The sequence below is a fragment of the Spea bombifrons genome, chromosome 10 (assembly GCF_027358695.1).
Source record: "Spea bombifrons isolate aSpeBom1 chromosome 10, aSpeBom1.2.pri, whole genome shotgun sequence".
In the NCBI taxonomy this organism is placed as follows: Eukaryota; Metazoa; Chordata; class Amphibia; order Anura; family Pelobatidae; genus Spea; species Spea bombifrons.
In genome coordinates, this window is record NC_071096.1 from 19,817,712 (window position 1) to 19,840,536 (window position 22,825).

Below are 22,825 nucleotides of genomic sequence, written 5' to 3' on the forward strand. Positions count from 1 at the left end.
GCCAAACAATGGGCACAAACATCCTTAAAATGTTTTTATCATAGATTCCCCAAAATCTATCAGGCCCTGGACCCTTATAAGCCTTAAGGAGCCTAGTCCTCTCCAGCACCTCTTATGTTATCTGTAAATTCACAGCCCATTAATTCTCAGTCTTTTCTTCTAAGCAGGTGGGACAGCGAATTGGTTCTTCTACTACCTGTATGCACATCTCTTCTATAGTGGCAGCAACAGTACTGGTTACTGACAGGCCAAATAGACTACTGCTTCCAGGCATGTGCATTTTCTACCTAGTGTTTGTGCCTATGATTATGTAATCAACCCCTTCACCACTGGGGGGGTTTCCATACCTTAAATTCCGGATGTCACAGAGCTGGATGGTCTGACCGACTACCTCTGCTGACTTGTGCTCCCTTGGCCTGGGACAACACAGTCTTTCCCGAGTTTCCCAGTCACTAGCAGAGACTCAGTGTATAGTATAACCAAAATGAAGACTGCTTTATTTTTCACACACAGGGCTGGATATAGCTAGCAAAGCACACATTAACATAAATCAAGATATTGGGATACGAACCGCCCCCTTAATCTGCCTCCCAGAGACAACAGGGTCAGTAAAGGGATTAAAAATACAGTGGGGTCCCAACCTCCACTATTACTGGCCGAAATCAGTTCCAGGAATTGGCCAGGGTAAATGTCTGTGGTGGTGGAGAGAAGAGACCGATTTATACAACACATTAATGCACCATGGCAGGGGGGGTTCTGACATTAATCTGAAACGATGGCTGCCAGAGATAATCGTCTCAGCAAGTGATGGGAAGATATACTTCTGGGAGTAGATACAGAAGTCTTTACGAAGCCGAGGCCCGTAGTCAACAGGGAGGAGGCTGGCTCTTGGGCCTCCCCAGTGATGGAGGGTTCCGTCACAACGGAGATATTTCTCCTATGTGCTGGTTCAACCATCGTTGCCCTTTTTTGCAAACAGGTATATAGCTAAACACCTCTGGACACTTGTCATGCAGCTGTTTGGCCACCAATGTCAAAGTCTGCCATAGCAATAATTTCTATAATTCCTTATTTTTTTGCACAGGTTATATGCCATGGCAGTAAAATCAAGTCAAAATTGCTCAGCTGCATCTCCAGATTATGGAAGGTACATAACGACATTTCCCTCATAACGCCGTAACAGCCTAGCTACAATATAGTGTGGGAGAACGAAAAATTTATGTATCGTTTAACAAACTAAAAGGCGAGTTTTTGGTCAATACTAGAATCATACATCTCTAAAAAAAAATACTATTAAGCAAAACAGTTTTCAAAGACCCACAAAGAACGAACTCCCTATCATTAAGCAACCGATTCACAACCGGAAATCGGTAACAATGACTTCCTATACGCAAGACATGCTGGTCGCTTTCTTGTAGCAACTAGTGCGCATGCTTGGTAGTGACGTCAGTCGCTCTTACGCAGACTCCGTAAGGTTGCTGCTGTCGCGGGAGAGAGTGAGAAGATGGCCGCTGCAGTGGATAAGATGTGAGTTGAGTACTGTCGGTGAAACAGATTTATAGCCGTGTTCTAAATGCACAAAAATGAATGTAAGATAGAGGAATCATATAGACAGTTTGGTAGCTCACGAGGGGGGAAATGAATGGTTACGATTTAATTGAGGGTGGGGGGTGAGACAAACAAGGGACAAGATAAAAAGTGTATAAAGAAACAGAGTTTTGAAAAAGTGGAAGGTTTCACAGGTTTAGCCCCCCGATCGACCTCCCGCTTGGGCAGATTGTGGCTGTGTAAATGTGTTAGGACTGCAATTCCCAGCCAAGCGGGGGTTATTGTTCACCAATAACTCACGTTACTTAGCTTTCTAGTAGCTCGTTCTCTGCTGGAAGGCCACATTCATCACAGACTTAAATCTAATGTTCTGTACACTACAAACAATTATGTTTTTAATTATATGATGCCACATGAGTCTAGAATATACAAGCTCGGGTTGTGGAGGATCCTACTGGATATATATTGGAGTCTATTATAAAGTTAAGTCTGTGTATTTGTGAGCGAGACTTCTGTCTCTATATAATGAATCAACAGATCTTGTTAGACTGACGTAATCGCATGTAATGAAAAGGCGAGCAAAAGTAAATCATCTTTCTTTCAGTGGATGTCATTTATTTGATACAGTTCCTACTAAAAGGTTACTATATAAATTAAAAAAGATAGGCTTAGGTGAGTTTGCATTCATCTGGACTGAAAACTTGTTTAAAGACCATTCATTGTTTGCAGATGAAACTAAATTAGAAAACAGTCTGAACTAAATGTGATATCCCTGCGGAGTGATTTTGAGGATCTGGACATCCAAGTGCAGATGGGATCTAATATTCATAAATGCAACGTTATGCATTTTGAGAAAATAAAAGTAAATGGGGTTGTGTTTGGGAAATCCATTAAACTGGGAATAATTTTATGCTGCATAGGCCGGTAAGCAATTATGTATAAAGACGGGTATTGATTCAAAGGAGCAATATATAATTTTGCTTCCCCAACCACCTTGAATATCCAGTGTAAGCCTTGTCACTGGTCAAAGGACAATATCAAGCTTGAATAAAGTGCAGCCTGCAAGGTGGTGGTAAGGGGGTTTGCCTTCTTCCATATCTTCCAACTTGTGTCTTTTTATTTAACTTAAATTGCTATTGTGCTGTTACTTAACTAAATTCTTCAAAATGTCCTATAGATGGTATTGGTGTTGTGCTGTCAGTGTAATTGTTTTGGAAATTGTGAACCACTCGCCTCGAGTAGCATAGTTTAGTGGCAGGCGCAGATTTATCTAAACAATTCCCCGTTGTGAAATTTTCTACCCTCTGATTGATTGTTTTTTTAAAACCAAATTTAGTGATGAAAATAAATGTCCACACACCAATAAAAATGGCTGTTCTCTATAGTGCAAAAAAATAGTGTCCTAACCAGATTACGCGCATTTGGGCTACTCATTATGATGACATTTCTTACTCATTTTAATAAATGGTGACTCTAAACTTGTGGGTATAGATTTTGTGTGCTTTGTACCTGTTCTTCATAATAACTACACTTGGTTATACCAGAATGGTTCACGGTTGGACACGTGAGTTCTAGACTCAGGCGAGTTTAACAAGGACAGTCTAGCTAGTTCATCCACTGGTAGAATTTAAGTTTACATTTTTTATTATCCAGGCACCTCTTATATGAAAAACTTTTTTAATATGACAAATTATTGTCAAATTATCCTCCCATGCAGCCTTGGAGAGCAGTATTACAAGGATGCTATGGAGCAGTGCCACAATTATAATGCCAGATTGTGTGCAGAGCGCAGCGTGCGGTTGCCTTTCCTGGATTCACAGACTGGTGTTGCTCAAAGCAACTGTTACATCTGGATGGAGAAGCGGCACAGGGGTCCAGGTATGATGGATACATGTTATTTCTGACAAGCTTGTGATATTGTTAAGTATCTTAGGTACAATAACTAGGATTTTATTTCATGGATAGAATTTATATATTGTAAACCATTTCTGTAATATTAGTGGTGAATTTGTCTTAACACTTTTCACTGTTTTCTCTTTACTTTGTTCAACAGAACTAGATTCATTTGTGGTCTTTGTAGACCTCTGCAATGCAATGTGTCCTGTAACTAGAAGGCATTGCTAATGATTCTGCCTAGGCAGCAAAGCAGAATTTGCCAAAGGGTCAAGCTATTCATTTAGCATGGTTAAACTAAAGCCCTGAACGCTATTTACTTTTGTTGACTTGTATTGTGTACAGGTCATATAAGGGGATTTACATGAAAAGTACTAGTGTAAGTTTCTGTTAAGCAAAAAACACATTTTACAAAATATTTTCTAGTGAAAAGTAAATTGCATAAAAATGTTTGAACTGTCCATACCCAGCTGATAGGTCAATGTCACATATGCTTTTTATTGTCTTCATGTAAGGTACAGCACCAGGGCAGTTATACACATACCCATCCCGCCGCTGGCGCAAAAAGAGGAGGGCGCACCCACCGGAGGACCCCAGGCTCTCGTTTCCTTCTCTGAAACCAGGTAATGTGACTTGCTATCCACTTATTAGAGGGGAAGGCCATTGAGAAAATATTTTTCAATTTGAGTATAAAATACAGTTGATTATCACTGACAGAAACCTGTTTTTACTTTTTGTTCCAATAAACTCACTTTATCTGCAGGCTTCCATTGTTGTCAGTCATGTTGATGTCATGGCCTGATTAGGGTTTTCACAAGAATGGAATTGAAAATCTGTGTCTAATCGCTTTGTCAAATTGTTTCCCCTTTCCTTTTTAAGACCCAGATCAGATGATGAAAAAGGAAGGTCTGATACCACAGGATGGAAGCAGCTTAGAAGCTCTCCTTCGTTCAGACACTATTGAGAAGCGGATTGTGCCAGATCCTCGTGATGATGACAGCCTAACTGAATTCCCAGGTGTTGTCAGCCGGGCACGGAAGGTACAGGCCTACGGCGCAAGGCAGCGTTACGTAGCAAGTGGAGTTATCACGGTAAAGACAGTGAGGCCACATAAACAGCCTGGTGGGACAAGGAAGTTTAAACTGATGTCCCCCTCATCAACGCAATATTTATTTACAGTAAATAGTCGTACAATCTAAGCCATAGAAAGGAAAATATAAAATGTAAGAATGATACCTTTATCAGCTAACTTAAGTATAATAGATAGTTTGTGATCTATTGCGAACCTTTCAGGACTACATAGGTTTCCTAGGAAGAGACCTAGATGGTCTCAAATGCTTGCTATTCATTTGACTTTGGATAGCTAATAAAGGTATTATTTTTACCAAATTCGCTGATTTACACTCCTTATTGATCATGTAAATGTATGAATTTTTCATGTAAATACGAGTGTTTCTAACTTTTATGCGCATATCAGACTTGTGTGTGTGTTAGACCTGTGGATTCTTAGAGACACATTTGTAGACGTTATTAGAAATATCTCTTATGATCCTCATTTACAGTCTGTAAAGTATGTGTAAATCTGTGACTGGCTTAAGATGATGGCTAGCAGAAGGCTTGTGGTGTTTACAGAAAAAGAGAGATTAATAAGAGAGGAAATTAAGGTAGAAAAAGGGAGGCGTTATGGCTATAGGACGCCAGAGGAGGAAGGGATCTGGAGGAAAGGAGTATATTGGTTCATATATGGAGAAACATGCATAATAAGACAAAATATTAACAGACATACGTTTAGATCTGCCAAAGTAATCAAAATGAGGTTGAATGCCTTCTTTCAAAGATTTTTTTAGATGATGGCTAACAGAGGGCTTGTGATGTTTCAGGGAAGCTTTTTGAATCTCTTTCTTTATTTTAGCGTATTCTGGAGCCTGATGATTTCCTGGATGACCTTGATGATGAAGATTATGAAGAAGATACACCAAAACGACGTGGTAAAGGCAAAGCAAAGGTGGGGTTTTAGAGTTACTTGTTTTTTAGGCTTAGAGCTGAATTGCTGAGTGAAAGTAAAAATGCGTTTATGTCCAAATAAAAAGTGCTTATTGCAGTCCACCGGTATATTCGGTTTAATATCTTCTCTGTATTTAGCTTTAAAAGCTAGTTGTCTTTCCTTGTTCACAAGTCCTGGATCACTGTTATGCAGACTCTTGTATGTCAAATTTGGTCAACGTAGCAGTGGTTGTATATAGATCATTGATTCTATGGTACTGTTTGGGTTATTGAATTCCTGTTGAGTGTTTTTTCTTTCTCTGTCTCCACAATATAGTGATAGATTCTAATTCCATACCAAAGCCTTAAGTCTGGGTTGTAGACGTAGTCTAGAAAACTTGCTGAAGTTCAAACCAAGCATCAGAATGGGGAAGGAAGGGGCTTTTAAGTGAAACTACTGGGATTTTCACGCACAACCGTATCTAGGGTTTATAGAAAATGGTCCGAAAAAGAGAAAATATCCAGTGAGTGGCAGTTGTGCGGACCAAAATGCCTCGTTGATCTCGGAGGAGAACGGACAGACTTGGTTCAGGATGACTGAAAGGCAACAGTAACTCAAATAACCATTCATTACAACCAAGGTATGCGGAATACCATCTCCGAATGCACAACACGTCGAACCTTCAAGCAGATTGGCTGCAGCAGCAGAAGAACACACCTGGTGCAACTCCTGTCAGCTAAGAACAGGAAACTGAGGCTCCAATTGGCTCACCAAAATTGAACAAAGGAGGATTTGAAGAATGTTGCTTGGTCTGATGAGTCTCGATTCCAGCTGCAACATTCAGATGGCAGGGCCAGAATTTGGCGTAAACAACATGAAAGCATGAAATGCAAATCAAGCTCGCTGTCTGTCTTTTACATCACCTTTTTGTTGATGCTACTGGCAGCATGTAGGTGACATTTGCAGATTAACGCCACATTTCCTAGGATCTTGTTGAATTGATTTAGGGCTGGGAAATAAAAGACCATTGCCCAATTTAATTTGTCTTAATTATTGTTGTGTGTTTTTTCTTTTCTTAATCTTTAGGGGAAAGGCATGGGAAGTGCCCGGAAGAAGTTGGATGCAGCTGCTTTGGATGATAGAGATAAGCCGTATGCCTGCGACAGTAAGTCTTATTTACCATCCTTCCACTACAGGTCTTGTGTTTTGTGGGATAAAAGCTGTTTTTTATTTGTTTTGTTTTTTTTCTTCTAGTTTTGTACCTTATTTGTCAGAAACGTCAAATGGTTTTTTTGTATTACAATTTTAATAATTTTAATACATCCAATCTTACCCTCAATTTCCATTGATTAGTTAAACATGAATTATTCTGGATACAGTAGATAATTACCAAATGCATGCATATTTAAAGTGGATGCTGTTAGTATACGTCTCTCCACTGCGATCCCAACTCAAATATTATAAAATTAACCACCCTAGCAGGTGTGCTTATAATGCCAAGTCGATTCTACTTCTCCAGAAAATCTATTCATGTTAATACCAGCAAACTTGCCCCTGGTTACTTCTAATTTTGTTTTTCTACTATTGTTTAACTACATCGTATAGGTTGAACATTGCCTCCAGCATTACAGTACTCTTCTAATACCAGTGTCCCAATCATCTAGTCTAGTAGATTGTGGTTATGTGCTTTCTCCCTCAGTTTTCCTTGCCCAGTCGAAGACACCACTCAGCATCCCTAAATGTATCCATTTAAACATTTACTTTAAACCAGTGTACCATTTTAACCCTTCCAGTTTCTGTAGGACTTATATGTGTTAAAACCTGAGCCGAGAAGTCCATTGGGACCCACTTTGGTACAGGGACATCTTCCTGCTGCTGATCAGGTGTTGCGCAGCTCGTCACGTGCACTGGTACATAGTCGCAAAAGGAATGCTCAATCATGCGATTGGGCATTCCCTTCCTGTAGGCATCCATGCAGGCAGCCACTGGAAGTTCACTTGAGAGCAGGAGAGCCCTGCTGTGCTCCCCCTTCTGGCTGGTCACACACTGCAATCAGCAATGCAGGGCTATAAAACACACAGCACAGCTGGATCAGGATGAGGAAAAATCAAGGAGGGGGTTAAATAACATTTATTGGGAGCCCAGGCATCTCAAGCCAAACAAAAAAGGGAAAATACATTGAAATGCCCCTTAGCATATATATATATATATATATATATATATATATATCACCTATATAAGGACCTATTGTACAGACATTATAAATATCTTAAGTGTTAAGAATATTCACCACCATGCATCTCTCCTGCCGATTGTTCATTTGCATCTTTTCAAATGTTTACATTTTTGCGTTTTTATAGATGAGGTTGAGGTACAAAGGGGAGGGTTAATTTTCGGGTTTTAAAACTATATTAATCAATACATTCATATACTATGTTGTCGAGTAAGCCACTTATTGCCAGAATTGTGTCCCTTTTTTTAGTGGCACAGAATTCTTAGTCTACGCTGTTATTAAGAAAGGGGTTTATTTTAACTTTCGCATTGAATTCAAAATGCTTTATTAAAGGACCAACCTTGATAAGAGTTTCCTGTAAGAAAGGCTGAGTTACCATGCATAGTTAAAATGCCTGGTGTATGTGGAAAGATTTCTTGGATACCTTCATTGATTTACCTATGTTTATTATTCAGTGCCATTTTCGTCCAGAAAAATCTCACTGGGGTTATTTACGCTTTCATCAAATGTAATTAGGTCAGTGGATTGAAGTGTCTTAACCCAACCCATGAGGCCTAAAGTGTCCTTTTTTAAAAAAGCAGTTCATCACGCAGGAAAGAGCAAGAGAGGCCAGCTGTCTGGGCATGGAATATTTCCATTTTAGGAAGATTTCCATTTTAAAAATATTAAAAATGACCATAACTAGCTTTTAATTTGCCTTTGTCTTGTCAACACTTACAATACCCTTTTAATGTAATCAAATGAGTAATTCTTACCATGTATGTATAGATGACAGTGGGCATTACTGTAAATTAAACTTATGCATCTGGTGTCTGTAAATTTAAATTTTACTATGCAAAGAAAGCCAAGTAATTATCCTTAGTGACTGTAAATTTTCTCCCTGCACTCTATAGCAGAAAATCAGCATTTAAAAAAAAAATATATATATTTGAGCATTTACTATTCTCCTGCCTCTGCTGGGTAGGAATAACTTGGCTTTTTCAAGAGGTACAAGGTACCCCTGTATCAACAAATCTGTTGCTTCACTTGCTCTCTCTGCTCTGTATGTGTGGCTTATCTACTCACTCCTGTCTTTCTGTGTGTCTTTCTCTCCTCATTTCAGACAGTAACAAACTAAAGCAAACTTCGAAATTCTCCGAAAGAGGTAGTTGAACTTGCTTGTTTGTGCAGCTAGATTGGCATCTTCCCCACTCTGCCCGTCTCTGCTGGCCCTGCAGCTTAGCATGCCATGTCCTATGTCTTTCTCACTCATGCCATTGTCCTATTGGGAGGGTCTGAAAACTTGCATCCATGTGTCCATTGCGACCCCATTTTGTAAATGTGTCCGTGGCACATTGACTTTTCATCCCTAAGTTAAAGAAAAAAGGTTGAAGTTTTATGTAACGTGCATCTAAGGAACACTGGAACCTGATAGATTTACCAGAAATTATATCTATATTGTAACATCACATAGCATTTTGAACCAACCTTGTTTAAAAAAAAAAAAAAAAAAAATCTTGCATGTTTGTTAAATATTCCTTTCATGCATTTGAGACTTTGTTTTATGACCTTATGAATTGCTATTTCTTGAGATATAAAAGTCTTACATAGCTTTTAGCTTTGCTCTAACACAGACTTGTCTGAGGCGTAAGTGTGGATAACCAAAGCCAGTGTTATCCATATACTTTGTTAAAACTTTAATAGTTTTCCCAGCTGTAGTAATTTGGTATTAATTTCATAAACAAAGTTACACATTTAAAGTCTCTGATATCCCATTTACTTCTAAATTGGCAACTCTGTGTAAAACAAAACTTGCCTTCGCTCATCACTGACATCTGCACATGGGACGAATCACATAGACATTATCGCATTTGGATATCATTGGCTAATGCAATGCACAATTCCTGTTCCCCAAGACTAGATATTGGCAATTTGTTTACTGTCTGGAGCTCCAAAGGCAATAACAGAAATGGAAATTAATGTTTCAGAATTATGACCCTTGTAGTATTCTGCTTCCCGCCTTTGGGAAACAGTGTTTTTTGTAATACAATACAGGTGAAAAATCCTATTAAGGAGTTTATAATTTTAAAAAAGCCTTTCACTGCCTGTTTTGAAAAGCCTAGTCCATCCTGGGAATTCTACAAATACCACAACTGATAACGAAAAAGAGGCTAGTAGCTTCAGGGTTTCCTGCAATGAAATAGAAGATAACAGCTCTCTAAATAAACATCTGTATCCACTAAATATGGTTTGTTCAAAGATTTAAAACGGTATAATTTTTTTTTTAGATTTTCATTTTCCTTTAATCAGGACTCTTTCAGGGTTGATGCAATGCTTTGGAATCTATATGCTGCGTGTACTAGTCTTTATAGTTCCTTTTCATTTGGCAAAGAATATCAACTGGCATGCTGACATTGTGGTTATATTTTCAAAAATACCTTTTTTTTGTGGAGAGATCCTTTGACTAGTTGACAGGAGCTTAACTTTCCTTCTACTTATTATGGAAAATAGAAATATATGAAGCTCAAGTTTCAAGTGTGGATACTTCTCGCAGGCAACATAAGACCTCGCTTAGAGCCTTCAGATGCATAATTTTTCTATTTAATGTCAGCAGTGGATTATAGATTCATTGGTGTAGTGCTTTTATATTTTGTCATTCAACTTTTAGAAATTTGGGTTTTGTAATAATAATTTGAGCTTCTTTGTATTAAATACAACTCCTTGTTAATTTACCTTATATCCATCAAAGGAACAAACAGTGCATTGCAAAAAAAATTTGTTTGAATAAACATAATTGGGCATTGATCTCTAGATAATTACTGTAGGTCAACATATATGCGTGTTCAATTAAATGAATTCATTTAGTATTTAACCGAGTTGGCCACTAAGTGACCTCATTACCATACCATCTTGTTTTAGTGGTACTTGTCCTTAAATTATCATAATGGCTATCCTCTGAAAATATTTAAACATGTAATGCCAGTATATATCACGTTTTACTTTTTAATAGAGATACAACAAAGCAAGAAGAAACGTTTTAGCCATATATGATCTGTAAAGACCTTTAGGCCTTTGACCTTTTGTGTCACAGAAATTGCTAACCTTCTCTCCTTTCATTTTTCCATCAAAAAACATAACATGCCATATTGTAACACTTTGCTTTGAAGGGTTCATTTGCATAAATGTATGTGGTTTCATGGCAATGTAGATCAATTCTTCAATGCATTGACACATGATCTTGTAACATTTTGGCCTCTCCATGGGGTTATTAGATTTTTTTGTGTTCAATGTAACCAATAATAATAAGGTAATAAGGAAAAAGTGGTTTGGAGTTAAGACAGAAGCAGGAAATAAATTTTCCATGAAAGTTGTCTATAAACAAGATGAACCTCGTAGATAAAGCTCAGTATACAATGGAGTGTGAGCCAATGGTAAGTGGGGTGTTGCGGCTGGGCCAATAAGCTTGCAGTCTGTAAAGTGATGCTCACTGTTGTCCTGAATCCTTGTCTGTTTTTTTGGGGGGGTTTTTTGTGTGTTTTTGCATTTTACTTTGCTGTTGCATGTAGAGCTGAAGAGGTAGAAAGAGTTTTGAAAGCTTTCGCGGTCTCAATGCCACTTAACCCCTGCAACCTCCCTTTTGCTCTGTTCCTTCTTTGTCTCCTAACCGGTTCCGTTTTTCCCTTTTTATCCACCCCAAAACACACATACTTCTTGCTCCCTTTTTGTTTCCCAGTCTGCGGAAAGCGCTACAAGAACCGTCCAGGCCTGAGTTATCACTATGCACACTCACATTTGGTTGATGAGGAAGGGGCTGGAGCCGAAGACAAGGAAGATTCCCAGCCACCCACTCCTGTTATGCAGAGGCCAGAGGAGCAAAAATGTAAGCAACTGTGCAGTCTTCATGTTCTATTCCATTTAAGAACTCTCATTACCCTTCCCTCTTGCGTGTTTTCCCCTAATAGTCTGCTTATCTTATTACATACACTTTTATTCACTTCTTTTCTCAGTGTTTTGCTTTTAAGACCTCATCATTCTCTTGATTTTATTTCCATGTGTCTTGCTGTGTGACACTCTTATCTGTATCTCCACCTGAATGTCTTTCAATTTGTTTTTCTTTATGCAGCAAAGAAGGGTCCCGATGGTCTTGCACTGCCTAACAATTACTGTGACTTCTGTCTCGGGGACTCCAAGATCAACAAGAAAACTAACCAGCCAGAGGAGCTGGTTTCCTGCTCAGACTGCGGTCGTTCGGGTATGAAAGGAAGGGGAAAAAGGAAAGGGACCTTATGATCAACCTCCATTGTCAAAAGTCTGTCTGGGTGGGGATAGTCACCACCAGTGTGGTAATTTCAGATTACAGGATTTGGGTATCTCAGATGACAATGACTAGGGTCAGATAGCATACTTTGAAAAGCTTTCACTGCAGTTAAGTCAAGGTGAGATTGTGAGTTTCAGCCAGACCCCAAAAAATATCTGTTGCTGAATTAAGTTGCACGAGGCGCCAGCTTCTCTTTTGGAGGAGGAACCCTCCAGTGTGTCTTGCATTCTCAGTTTTACTGCTCTTTAATAACATCCTCAAATTGCTTAACTCAAACGCACATTTGTAAGCTTACCCCAAAGTATGTATCTATAATATATATTTTCACGTGTAAAGTAATGTTAATTTATTATTGTAAATGCTATTCTAGCTGGAATGGCTAAAAGGTGCTAGTGCTTTTAGCTTTATAGACACACAAAGTCTAAACGTCTTGTGAACTAGATTTCATTTTTCACCCTTACAAATGAAAGTACAACTTCTACCCCATTATCTTAAATGCGCATTGGCATCCATTTGTTGTGTTCATACAATATTTAGTTATTGGAATTAGAAGATAAAACCTCTACTTAAGCACCTCCTCAGCTGCCTCTACGAAAAGGATGAAGCATACTAAAGTACACTTCCTGCTCATGGCTGGTACTACTCAATGCATTTAATGTGAGATGGATTTCCATTGGAATAAGTGGGATTAGTAGCAGCCAATATCATGTATGGTAGCTGAACACAGATAATCATGTGCAAGATGTGTACTCCTTGCTTTCAGTAGAGGCAGTCAGGGCGGAATCAAACGGGGCAGAAGTTTCACTTTCTAACTCTTAAGAACTAGAGAGTACATACAGCAATTCCCCTTGGGTTCCATGCAAAATGGTCTCCAATATGCATTTAACATTAAACAAAATGGGGGACCAGGCCGCTCCTTTAACAAAAGTTAATTTAATCATGCCTGTAACAATATGTTAACAGGTTTCCCAGTTAATATTTCTGGTCAGTAGTCAACCATTTTAATTGACTAAATGGTATCTTTTCTGATCGATAATGTATGGATTACAGTGTGTTCTTTTTATATAGCTATATGAAGTTAATATAACAGTTCTGTGATAACAATGTATTACATAAAAAGGTCGTAATGTATGCAAAAACTCTACAGGTTGCTATTTTATGCTTATCTATACCACAGTGCAGACCTACAATATATACATAGCATAGGTTGTTGAATTTGCTTATTTGATGAGTTGTATTGACATTTACAAATACATTCAGTTTAAAGGTAATTGTGGTAAAAAAAAAAAAAAAAAGTACTAGGTATGGATAGGTGAAGATTAATCTTTGAAAAATACACACATGGTCTACTTGCTCTGTTTTATTAACATAGGGTAAATCCAGACATGTTTACAGCAGAATTGTCATTAACGTAAACATTGCATAGCATTAGTCACATCATGTGGCAGTTTGAGATATTTGTAATAAAAGATTTTGATCTGCCTGTGGTGGAACTCACTTTGTATCGGGCATTTTGGACTTTTTCTACCACTCTCTTTGTGCCTTCTGATTCAAAACATTTAATGGTCAATCAGGTTGGTCAGTTGGATACTGAAATATATCATCAGATCAAGTGAAATGAAATTGCAAATATTTGATTTCAAATAAAAAAAACTGCCAAATTGTGTGTATATATAACGTTTTCAAATGTTGACACACAAAGTTCTTTAGGCTGTTGATTACAAGAACTAAATGCAGACCAATACTTGTTGCCTGCTTGCCTTGTAGGCATGTGTGATGCATCTCCTAATCGGAGCCAATTAAGTGCAATGCGTGTGCTAGAGATTGTGGAGCTGTTAACTTTTTTTTATTTAAAAATCTATTTTAAGATGTTTTAACAAGCCTTATTTCATTTATGTAATTTAACTACAAGCAATAAAAAATCACAGGAACTTACCTTTGCCATTTGCTTCCTGTAATGTGCTTTGTCTCTTTACAGAAAGTAAGCTGGGAAGATTTTTAATTGCATGCAGTTAGATTATAACTATGAAAATGTTACAGCTTGTTTGTGTTGTGTTCAGCGGCTCCTTAGATGTATTTGATATGTTTTAAATAAAGTGCTTAAGTAGCTAATGCTGTTAATTGCCTGTCCCTGCAGCATAACAAAGTCAATACTAAAATGCTTGATGGTGTTCTGTGAGGTTTCTTAAAAGGTGAATAAAGTATTATACTGGACTATATTAAAGAGAATCGCTTTTGCGCTATTAATTCTTAAAATGGTATAGCTTTGTAGTACTGGGAAGAGTGACATCCAGAGGCCACCTGATCTTATGTTGAAATCGCCTTCAGTTTGCAAAAAAAAGTAATAGTTTCCTTGGCACCCCCAAAAATGGCCTTTAATGAACCATAGAAACTGCCTATTGGAACCATATTATCAATGAATGTTTACAAAATTAAACAAGATAAGGGGTGGGAACGAAATACTAACATCCTGAGGTAATATTCTTTCAGTGCAATATGTTTCGAGACTTAACGTGGCACTCAGATTGAATTTTGCAATGATATGAGTTTAGGTGCATCTCTCTGGTTTAGGTTCCTTATTGCCTTACCATGGTGTGTAGTATTGTATTGAGAGGGCAGGTGTGACACCAGACAGGACCAAGAGAGGCTGAATTACAGCATGATCCCAAAATATCCTAGGGAGAAAAATTGGTTGAATGAAGTATATCATCCAAACACATTTTTAAAAGTAAATTAGTTTTCTATACTAACACAGTTAGCATGGGCAACACTTCTTCAAGGTAACCACATGGAAAAGTTAGCTTTTTTCTCACACTGAAAATGGCAGTAACATAGTATATGATTTCAGTACACGTTTTTGGGATAATGTATGTGCATCACATATTTTTAATATACACCCAATACAAAATTATACTCACGAAGACTCATTCTGAGTCCCACTCTCTCTTGCGGTCACAGGACATCCCTCCTGTTTGCAGTTCACACCAGTGATGATGGCTGCAGTGAAGACTTACCGTTGGCAGTGTATCGAGTGCAAGTGCTGCAACATCTGTGGAACCTCTGAGAATGATGTGAGTAAACATTGGTTTAAGTGGTTATTCTTGTACAACTAATCTATTGAAAACTTCCAAGTGTCTGTGTGACTTCATTGAAAATGTACTCTGCAGGGTTTAGTCTTCCCAAGTCTCAAGTTGTTTATGAAGACACGTGAAGCTAGCAGTTTGCTCTAAACCAAAAATACATATTCAAAACCAAAAAACTGGGGCGCTTGTGTAAAACTAGGATGGGTTTAAAAGTTACAATGCATACAATAGAATAGAAATCAAATCATACTTATAGTACCTATTAGCTTGATTTGATTGCTATTTTATGTATTATACCTTTTTATACTCGTAGTATTACAGAAGTGCCCCACTTTGAATTTGTAGTTGTATATTGGAGAGAGTCTTTTGTGGGTTGCAGCTGTGTGTATTGGCCATTATATCAATAAGTATTCATATTTTTTCACTTTTACATTTTCTGTTGGCCGAAAATACATATTGCTAAGTTAGTGAAAGAGAAGATAGTCTTGATTCAGATACCCATTACTGGAAGACATTTCCCCCACTTCAAAGCTTATATGACTCGTCATGGAGAAGTTTGTAATCCCTTATAGTGCGGACAATGCTGAACGTGAAAAATGTCGGCCTTTGAAAGTCAACAAGCTATCTTCTACCCCTTTATCCAAATAAAAGGCTTGCAGGATAGATCAGTCTTGGTCTTAAGGCTTCTATATCGCTTGGATAGTGTACACCATATCTGTCTTGCCAGTACCATTTTTCATATGATGAAATTCCCACATGGATGACAGGTAATCTAAAGTGGAAATTAAGATTGTTTTGCTAAATATAGGTGTACTTTATATTTTATATGAACTTGCAGTAGTGAATTTTTTGTAAGTTTTCTTATGTTTCCCCTTTCTAGAGGCAACATGCCTCAGACTTTTCTGTAGAGCTGTTTTGAGTTCTCTGTTTCCATAGGATCAGTTGCTGTTCTGTGATGATTGCGACCGTGGATATCACATGTACTGCCTCTCTCCACCTATGGCTGAGCCCCCTGAAGGTGAGCTATCCTTGGTTTGCATATCTAGACACATTACTTTTTTTTTTTTATATACTTATATATATATAAACGTTTTTTTTTCTCTACAGGGAGCTGGAGTTGTCACCTATGTCTGGATCTTCTGAAGGATAAAGCTTCTATTTACCAGAATCAGAATTCTTGACAGGTGCATGTAGCCTGTCATGGTTGAGGGATGGAATACTGGACATCCTGGGACCTTGAAACTAAAGAAGCTAAATAATTAAGAACAATGGTGATGGAGCAACCTTGGTTATGTTGGGACATCCATTTGTGTATAAACACATAAATAGCATAAAATTATGCATGTAAATCACACATTACTGTTTTCATGATGCTTTTATGAAAATACTTGTGTTGCCATAGTGTTCAGGGCATATTTGGATCAGTTTTTGGGTAAAGTGGAAAACCGGTGGAGTATTTTTCAGACCGTAGCTCCAAGTTAAGCCTTAGTCTCAGTTTAAGTTTAAGATCCTTAACAAAAACTGATTGAATATCAAATTCTCTGTAAGTGCAGTGTTCTCTATGTGACTTAAATCCAGGGATGAGTGTGATCCAATGAATAGCGGTCTGCAGCTCATTTTTTTTATTTTAATACATCCAGATTAATACCTACAAGGTAGGAGTATGTTTTAAAGGTGTGGGGGTTAATGCAAAAATATTCACTGTTACTGACCTTTTTTATGTGATCACTTATGTGAAAAAAATAAACAGAATTATGTTGTAGGGAGCAGCATTATCAAGTATAATAGAGTTTGAGATTTTAAATAGGTCATATGTACTCTTTGGAGATGATATAAAGTATTTTATAATGAAAAACCTATGATGCACTCAGATATTGCTTTGTTTACAGGGAACGTTTAAATGGCTTCAGCAGCACTATTCTGGCAATTCTGTTCATGTTTCTAAAAAAAAAAAAAAAAAATGACGATTTTTTCCTCTTAATTCTTAGTATATTAAAAATGCAACATCATACAAGGGAATGTCTGTGCTTATATACATTGGCGGGATGTCCACCTGCCAGGACACCCGCACCAGACAGAACCAGCGTTGTAGCGAGAAGGGGAGTGCCGCTTGCACCTTAGCTGCTTTGGTGCTGGGGCTAGCTGTAGCTTAGTATACTCAACGCATGTACAAAAGGACAGTGAGGTATTACAGTAGCCCACACCAAGCATCAAACAACACCACTGTTGAGGGGAAAATAGGACTCTGGTTTATTGAAAATACACCGGTATTTAAGGGATAATTTACATACAATAGACACAGCAAACCACACAGATCTCTATCAGGCCTCCTTTGCACATGTCTCGGTATTAGGACTCGGCCCAGTAGGGGGTTGCTATTGTAGTCTGTGGGGAGGATGGTAAAAACGGGCAGTTCCCTGATTTCTGGCTGAAATCTGCTGAATATCAGAGCCCGGTGCAAATACTTCGCAGATGGAGAGTAAAACACCACACATAAACACCCTCCCCAAATACAGGTGCCGCAAATCTGTGTCTGAGCTCCAGTCTATAGAGTGTCTGGAACTTGGGGAAATGTGGCGCTCTGTACCAGGGGTTCGAAGTAGTCCCAATGGACCCCATGTACCCACGTCCCCAGAAACAGAACTCCTTCCAAGGCCAGAGCCATAGTCTGTAGGAAGGAGGCTGGCCCTCAGGCCCCTCCAGCAGCCCATGACACGGAGGCTTCTGTGATATACATATAAAAAAAACATTGCATACATAACTTATATAGTTTGTGCATTAGTGTTTCAGCCTTGAGTTGAATTAAGATACTAAGTAGCAGACAGGTGCATCTAATCAAATTCCCTTGATTAATTGATCATCAGAAAGTGTGACCACCTCTATAAAAGCTGAAGTTTTAGCAGTTTGCTGTTTGGAGAATTCAGGTGTGTTAACACAATGCCAAGGAAGAAAAACATCGGAAATTATCTCAGGGAAGCAGTTGTTGCTGCCCATCAATCTGGAAAGGGTTATAAGGTAATTCGCAAACAGTCATTCTACAACGAGAAATATTATTCAAAAGTGGAAAACAAGACAGTTGACAATCTTCCTAGGAGTGGACGTCCCAAGGTCAGACCATGTAATGCTCAGAGAAATTAGAAACCCAAGACTTACATCTCAGACTCTACAGGTATCAGAATGTGGCAGTATGATTAGTCGGAACAGTTTTGAGTTGCCAGGAGAAAGGATCTTCTCTCAAAAAAAAAAAAAAAGACAGCACGGCTTTGGTTTGCAAAGTTGCATCTGAAGTAACCACGAGATTTCTGAAACAATGTCCTTTGGACAGACGAGACCAAAGCGGAGATGTTTGGCCATAATGCACACCGCCGGTTTTGACTGTGAAGCAAAGTGGATGAGGGGTGATCGGTTTTGGCCCCCCTCCTAGTCAATACTTTGTAGAGCCATATTTTGCAGCAATTACAGCTGCGAGTCTCAAGCTTGGCACATCTAGCCACTGGAACTTTTGCTTGTTCTTCAAGGCAAAATTGCTCTAACTCCTTCAAGTGGTATGGGTTCTGCTGGCGTAAAGCAACCTATAAGTCACCCCACAGTTTCTCAATTGGATTGAGGTCTAGGCTTTGATTAGGTCTTTCCAAGACATGTTTCCCCTTAAAGTGTTGCTTTTGCATGCTTAGGGTCAGTGTCCTGCTTGAAAGTAAACATCTGTCCCAGTTTTGAACCTCTGGAAGACTGAAACAGGTTTCCTTTAAGAATTTCCCTTTATCTAGTACCATCCTTCAATCCTGCCATGTTTTTCAGTCCCTGCCAAAGAAAAACATCCCCAGAGCATAATGCTGGCACCACCATGCTTCACTGTGGGAATGGTGTTCTCTGGTTGATGAGAGGTGTTGGGTTTATGCCAGACATAGTGTTTACATTGACCTTCTTTATGCTTGAGGAGTCTCCCACATGCTTTTTGGCAAACGGTAAACCTGTTTGCTTGTTTTTTTCTTAAAACAATAGCTTTTTGGCCATTTCTCCATAAAACCCAGCTCTGTGCAGTGTATGGCTTAAAGTGGTCCGATGGACAGATGCCTTAATCTCCGCTGTGGAGATTTGCAACCCCTGCAGTGTAGGGCAATCTTTGGGCCAGTGTAGCGCAATCTTTGTTGCCTCTCTGATTAATGCCCTCCTTGCCTGGTGCATGAGTTTTGGTGGGCCACCCTCTCTTGGCAGGTTTGTTGCGGTGCCATATTGTTTCCATTTCTTAATACTGGATTTAATGTTGCTCCGTGGGATGTTTTTTTGTGTGTTTATAACCAACCATAACCTCTCCACATACATACACATACACTGCCCTCACACCCCTTTCTCCCCATCTCTTACCTCTTCCAACATCCTTCTGCCGCCATCCTGCATCCTGTGGTGGGAGCGCGAGGTCTGTCACTTCAGATGACGTCATATCCCCACGCTCGGCATTATTTGCAAGTGGGTAGTGATGAGGGAGCAGTAAAGCGGGGTCTGAAGTGACAGACCTCATGCTCCCTAATGTTGAGCCGACTAGAGGGAGATTGCGATCTCCCAGCTAGCATGCAGGCAGCAGCTGCTGATCGGGTGGCTGTCCGCCCCTGCAGCTGTAGCTGAGGTGAGTACGGATCTCGCCTCACCCTTCCTCTGCCCCTGCAAAGCGGGACAGAGACACAAAATCAGGACTGTCCTGGCTAAATCGGGACAGTTGGGGGGGCATGTCAGTTATTCTGGGGTTTGCTAGCATTTTATCAGACTACTATCTCACAACATAGCCAGGCTATGAAATATAGTTTTGAGACTAGATTTCAAAATCCCAGGACACATAGCTGCTTAAGAAACCAAGCTTCAGGTTACTGGTAAATTGAATCCTGTTTTCCTAACAAACTGTCAGATTATGGAAAGAGATTTTTTTCCTGTTTATCATGTAAGAAGCTATAAATTACATGACGTGATCATTTGACCATCGACAGTAAAATCAGTACTTGGAAAAGTAGCATTGGGCCAGACAACCAAAAAATCTACTACTAAAAAAAGGGTTAATTTCTAGATATACACCCCTGTTTAATAGATTAAACCCACACACTTATTAAATTACAGGAAAATGTCACGTTTTAATTTAGGTGTAGCTTGCTTTTTTTAAGAATTAAATGTATTCTGGATTTCTCTATTTTGTTTCCACTATGCTCCTGGGTAGAAACTTTAAAATGAAAATTTAATCATAGCGGATTTATCTATATTACTTAATATGGGAAAGAAGTTGGTTGAAGGGAATGCGTGGAAAATCTCTGGATTTAAAGCATTGCTCAAACCCCCATTTTGGGGGTGTTGGTGGTTAAAAAAGTCTATTTTGTATGGTTGATACTTAAAATGTTATGTTTACTTTAAATAGAGAACACAATGCCCTTGTACAATTTAACCATTTGATCACTCATGATGCAGAGACCCTTATGTATCTCATAATTGCTTCTCTGATGATAGAGGAAGGTCACTGTCCAATAAGGTTTCTGTGGTCTACTACACTCTATAGCATTATGCCACAAAGGCTGCATAGGGGTCAGGGCTGGGATTCCAATGCCATACAAGCAACTAAAAAGCCTCGCACAAACAGTCTCAAGTGTGTTTAAAACTTCTCATACCTTAATTGATACCTTATAAAAATGTATGTTCTTTTTTGGTAGCAAGTTCTTTGGTGAAACTCCTTTACCGTCATATCTCTGTGGATGAGTGGGTAAGAGAAAAAATGCCTCTTGCCCTAGTGTGTTCAGGTAATAAATGTTGAATCGAATGCTAAATGTTAGCATTAAAAGTAATATAACCTTTACATTACTAGTTTAATACTACACATTTCTGTAATTTTTCTGCAGAGAACTTTATTACCACCATCGTACTATTTAGTCTTTGAAGGAACACGCCCACCACCGTATGCACTATAATGTATAAACGGACCATGGAACTATCGTAAATTTTCCTGGCATATAGTGGCAGTACACATGGGTGTTGCTCTTCCTTAGGGACAAGGATCTGAAATACAAAGTTAAAACCCTCCCCTTCCTTAACTCCTCCTTCCTTTTCAGGGACGGACATGTAGTTCGGTGGGGCACACGAGTTGTTTCCAGGGGGATCCCTCCTCCAATTGCTCCCCGGGTGGTGAGCAGAGTGAGGTAGGAACATCCGCATCGGCGGATGTTATGGAACAGAATAAGAAATCTCTCTAGAGGCCGGCAAGGGAAGGAGCAGTACCACATCGGTGGAACGCACACCCGGGAGGCGTTGCATCCGGCCGAAGATCTGATCGTGTTACAGAGCATGCGCGGATCCGATCTTCAGGGCACAAAATTTAAATTTAAGCTGTGCAGTCCAGTCTGACAGCAGTGGGGCTTGTCAGTACTGGATATCCGTGGCACCAACCCCCCCCCCCACGGATTGAGGCCTTTTAAGGTATGATTAATTTATCTTAATCTTAAAAAAGCCTCTGCCCTGTAACATTGTTTTCTAAAAGATTAAGGCTCCTTTTAAGTCAAAATATGTTTTGTGCACCCCCTTGCCGGACTGCTGAAAAAAAGGAGTTAGGCAATCCTTGCTCAGCTTAATTGCTCAGGACATGCAGTTTTTGGGCGTTGGCTTCTAGACAACCTTGCACATAACCATTCAAGACTGCGTCTGTTTTTGCTTTGGATCCCAAGTTTGATAGTCTCATTCACGTTGGTTCCTGAATCTGTTGTCCTCAGGGGAGATTACCAGGGAGTTAGCCTATGGCCATAATCTCGGTAGCTAAACAGGCTTGGGCCTGGTTAATTTCCACCGGGGAATACCAGGTGTTAAAAATCTATTAATTCAGGCTCATCTTGTGAGGAGTCAGAGGATATAATTTCCCTTCCTCCACAAGAGCTTTGGAAATTTTATAAGATCTCTCCAGGCGATTACAAGAGGTAATCTGTGAGAAGCATGCAAAGGATTTTGCATGTTGCCTAAAAGGAGTATGTTCCAATCCTCAGCATTCCAGTGCAAGTAGCATTGTCTAGCGCTTCAGTGGCTAGGGCTCTAGGCATCTGGTAATAGGCATTAGGCCTACGGCCATACCACCCTGTATGCACCTGATCTCGTCTGATCTCAGTTGCCAAGCAGGGTTGGGCTTGGTTAGCACTTGGATGGGAGTACTTCCTGTCGAGGGAACCAGATACAGAAGTATCTAGCCAATTTAGGAAATTGAGCCTTTTATAATTGTCGTATCTGCCAAAAGAATCAGTGGCCAGGACAGCATCTATGTCGGCCTTGTTTGTTTTTACATTTGTAAGGCATAAGCTGTTTAGACAATTGGATCCTGAGGATCATTGCAGACGGAAATAATTTTAGGCAATAAATGCATTGTCTCCTCTGTCACAACGTGCAATTATGGACAATTGACAAATCTATGTGGACAATTTACCATTGATCTAATCAATTAAAGACGGCTATAAAGGAGCACAGAAAGGGATCCACCAACGTACCTGAGGAAGTATAGCACGAAACGCGTCGTACGTTGCACGTTGTGACAGAGGAGAAGGAGGACGTGACTTTTATTTGCGGATATACATTCGGCTGTGCAGCAGTGGATGAACGCGGGACGCCGTGATTTTGAAAACTGCCGCTAGTCCGATTATTTATTTATTTATTTTATATATTAAAGTATTCATCTTTATCTCACCCTCGCCTCCGGATCTGTGCTTTGACGAATTTGGGAGTAGTTACCTCGATTTCTCGCTCTTCTTCCGAGATCACGAAGTTTTGAATAATTCTAC

At 39.3% G+C, this 22,825-nt stretch overlaps 1 protein-coding gene and 1 non-coding gene across 5 annotated transcripts; one reads left to right on the top strand and one right to left on the bottom strand.

Moving 5' to 3' along the window:
* The first annotated feature begins 1,422 nt into the window (after positions 1-1,422).
* On the top strand, positions 1,423-16,897 carry DPF2 (double PHD fingers 2). Of its 4 annotated transcripts, none has more exons than XM_053448683.1 (12): positions 1,423-1,527; positions 3,266-3,426; positions 3,957-4,064; positions 4,321-4,532; positions 5,354-5,446; positions 6,512-6,590; positions 8,761-8,802; positions 11,371-11,517; positions 11,761-11,889; positions 14,914-15,026; positions 15,975-16,056; positions 16,146-16,897. In XM_053448683.1, exons 1-12 carry the CDS (start codon positions 1,505-1,507, stop codon positions 16,217-16,219), a joined length of 1,263 nt encoding a protein of 420 aa, XP_053304658.1. In that variant the 5' UTR covers positions 1,423-1,504; the 3' UTR covers positions 16,220-16,897. The 4 variants fall into 4 exon arrangements, with proteins under 4 accessions (XP_053304658.1, XP_053304660.1, XP_053304659.1 ...); XM_053448685.1 differs by having other exon boundaries at positions 1,424-1,527; positions 4,321-4,481; XM_053448684.1 differs by lacking the exon at positions 8,761-8,802 and having other exon boundaries at positions 1,424-1,527.
* LOC128468099 (U6atac minor spliceosomal RNA) lies at positions 10,636-10,761 on the bottom strand. Its single transcript, XR_008345815.1, has one exon. It is a non-coding gene; the product is annotated as a U6atac minor spliceosomal RNA (small nuclear RNA).
* Positions 16,898-22,825: the final 5,928 nt, after the last annotated feature.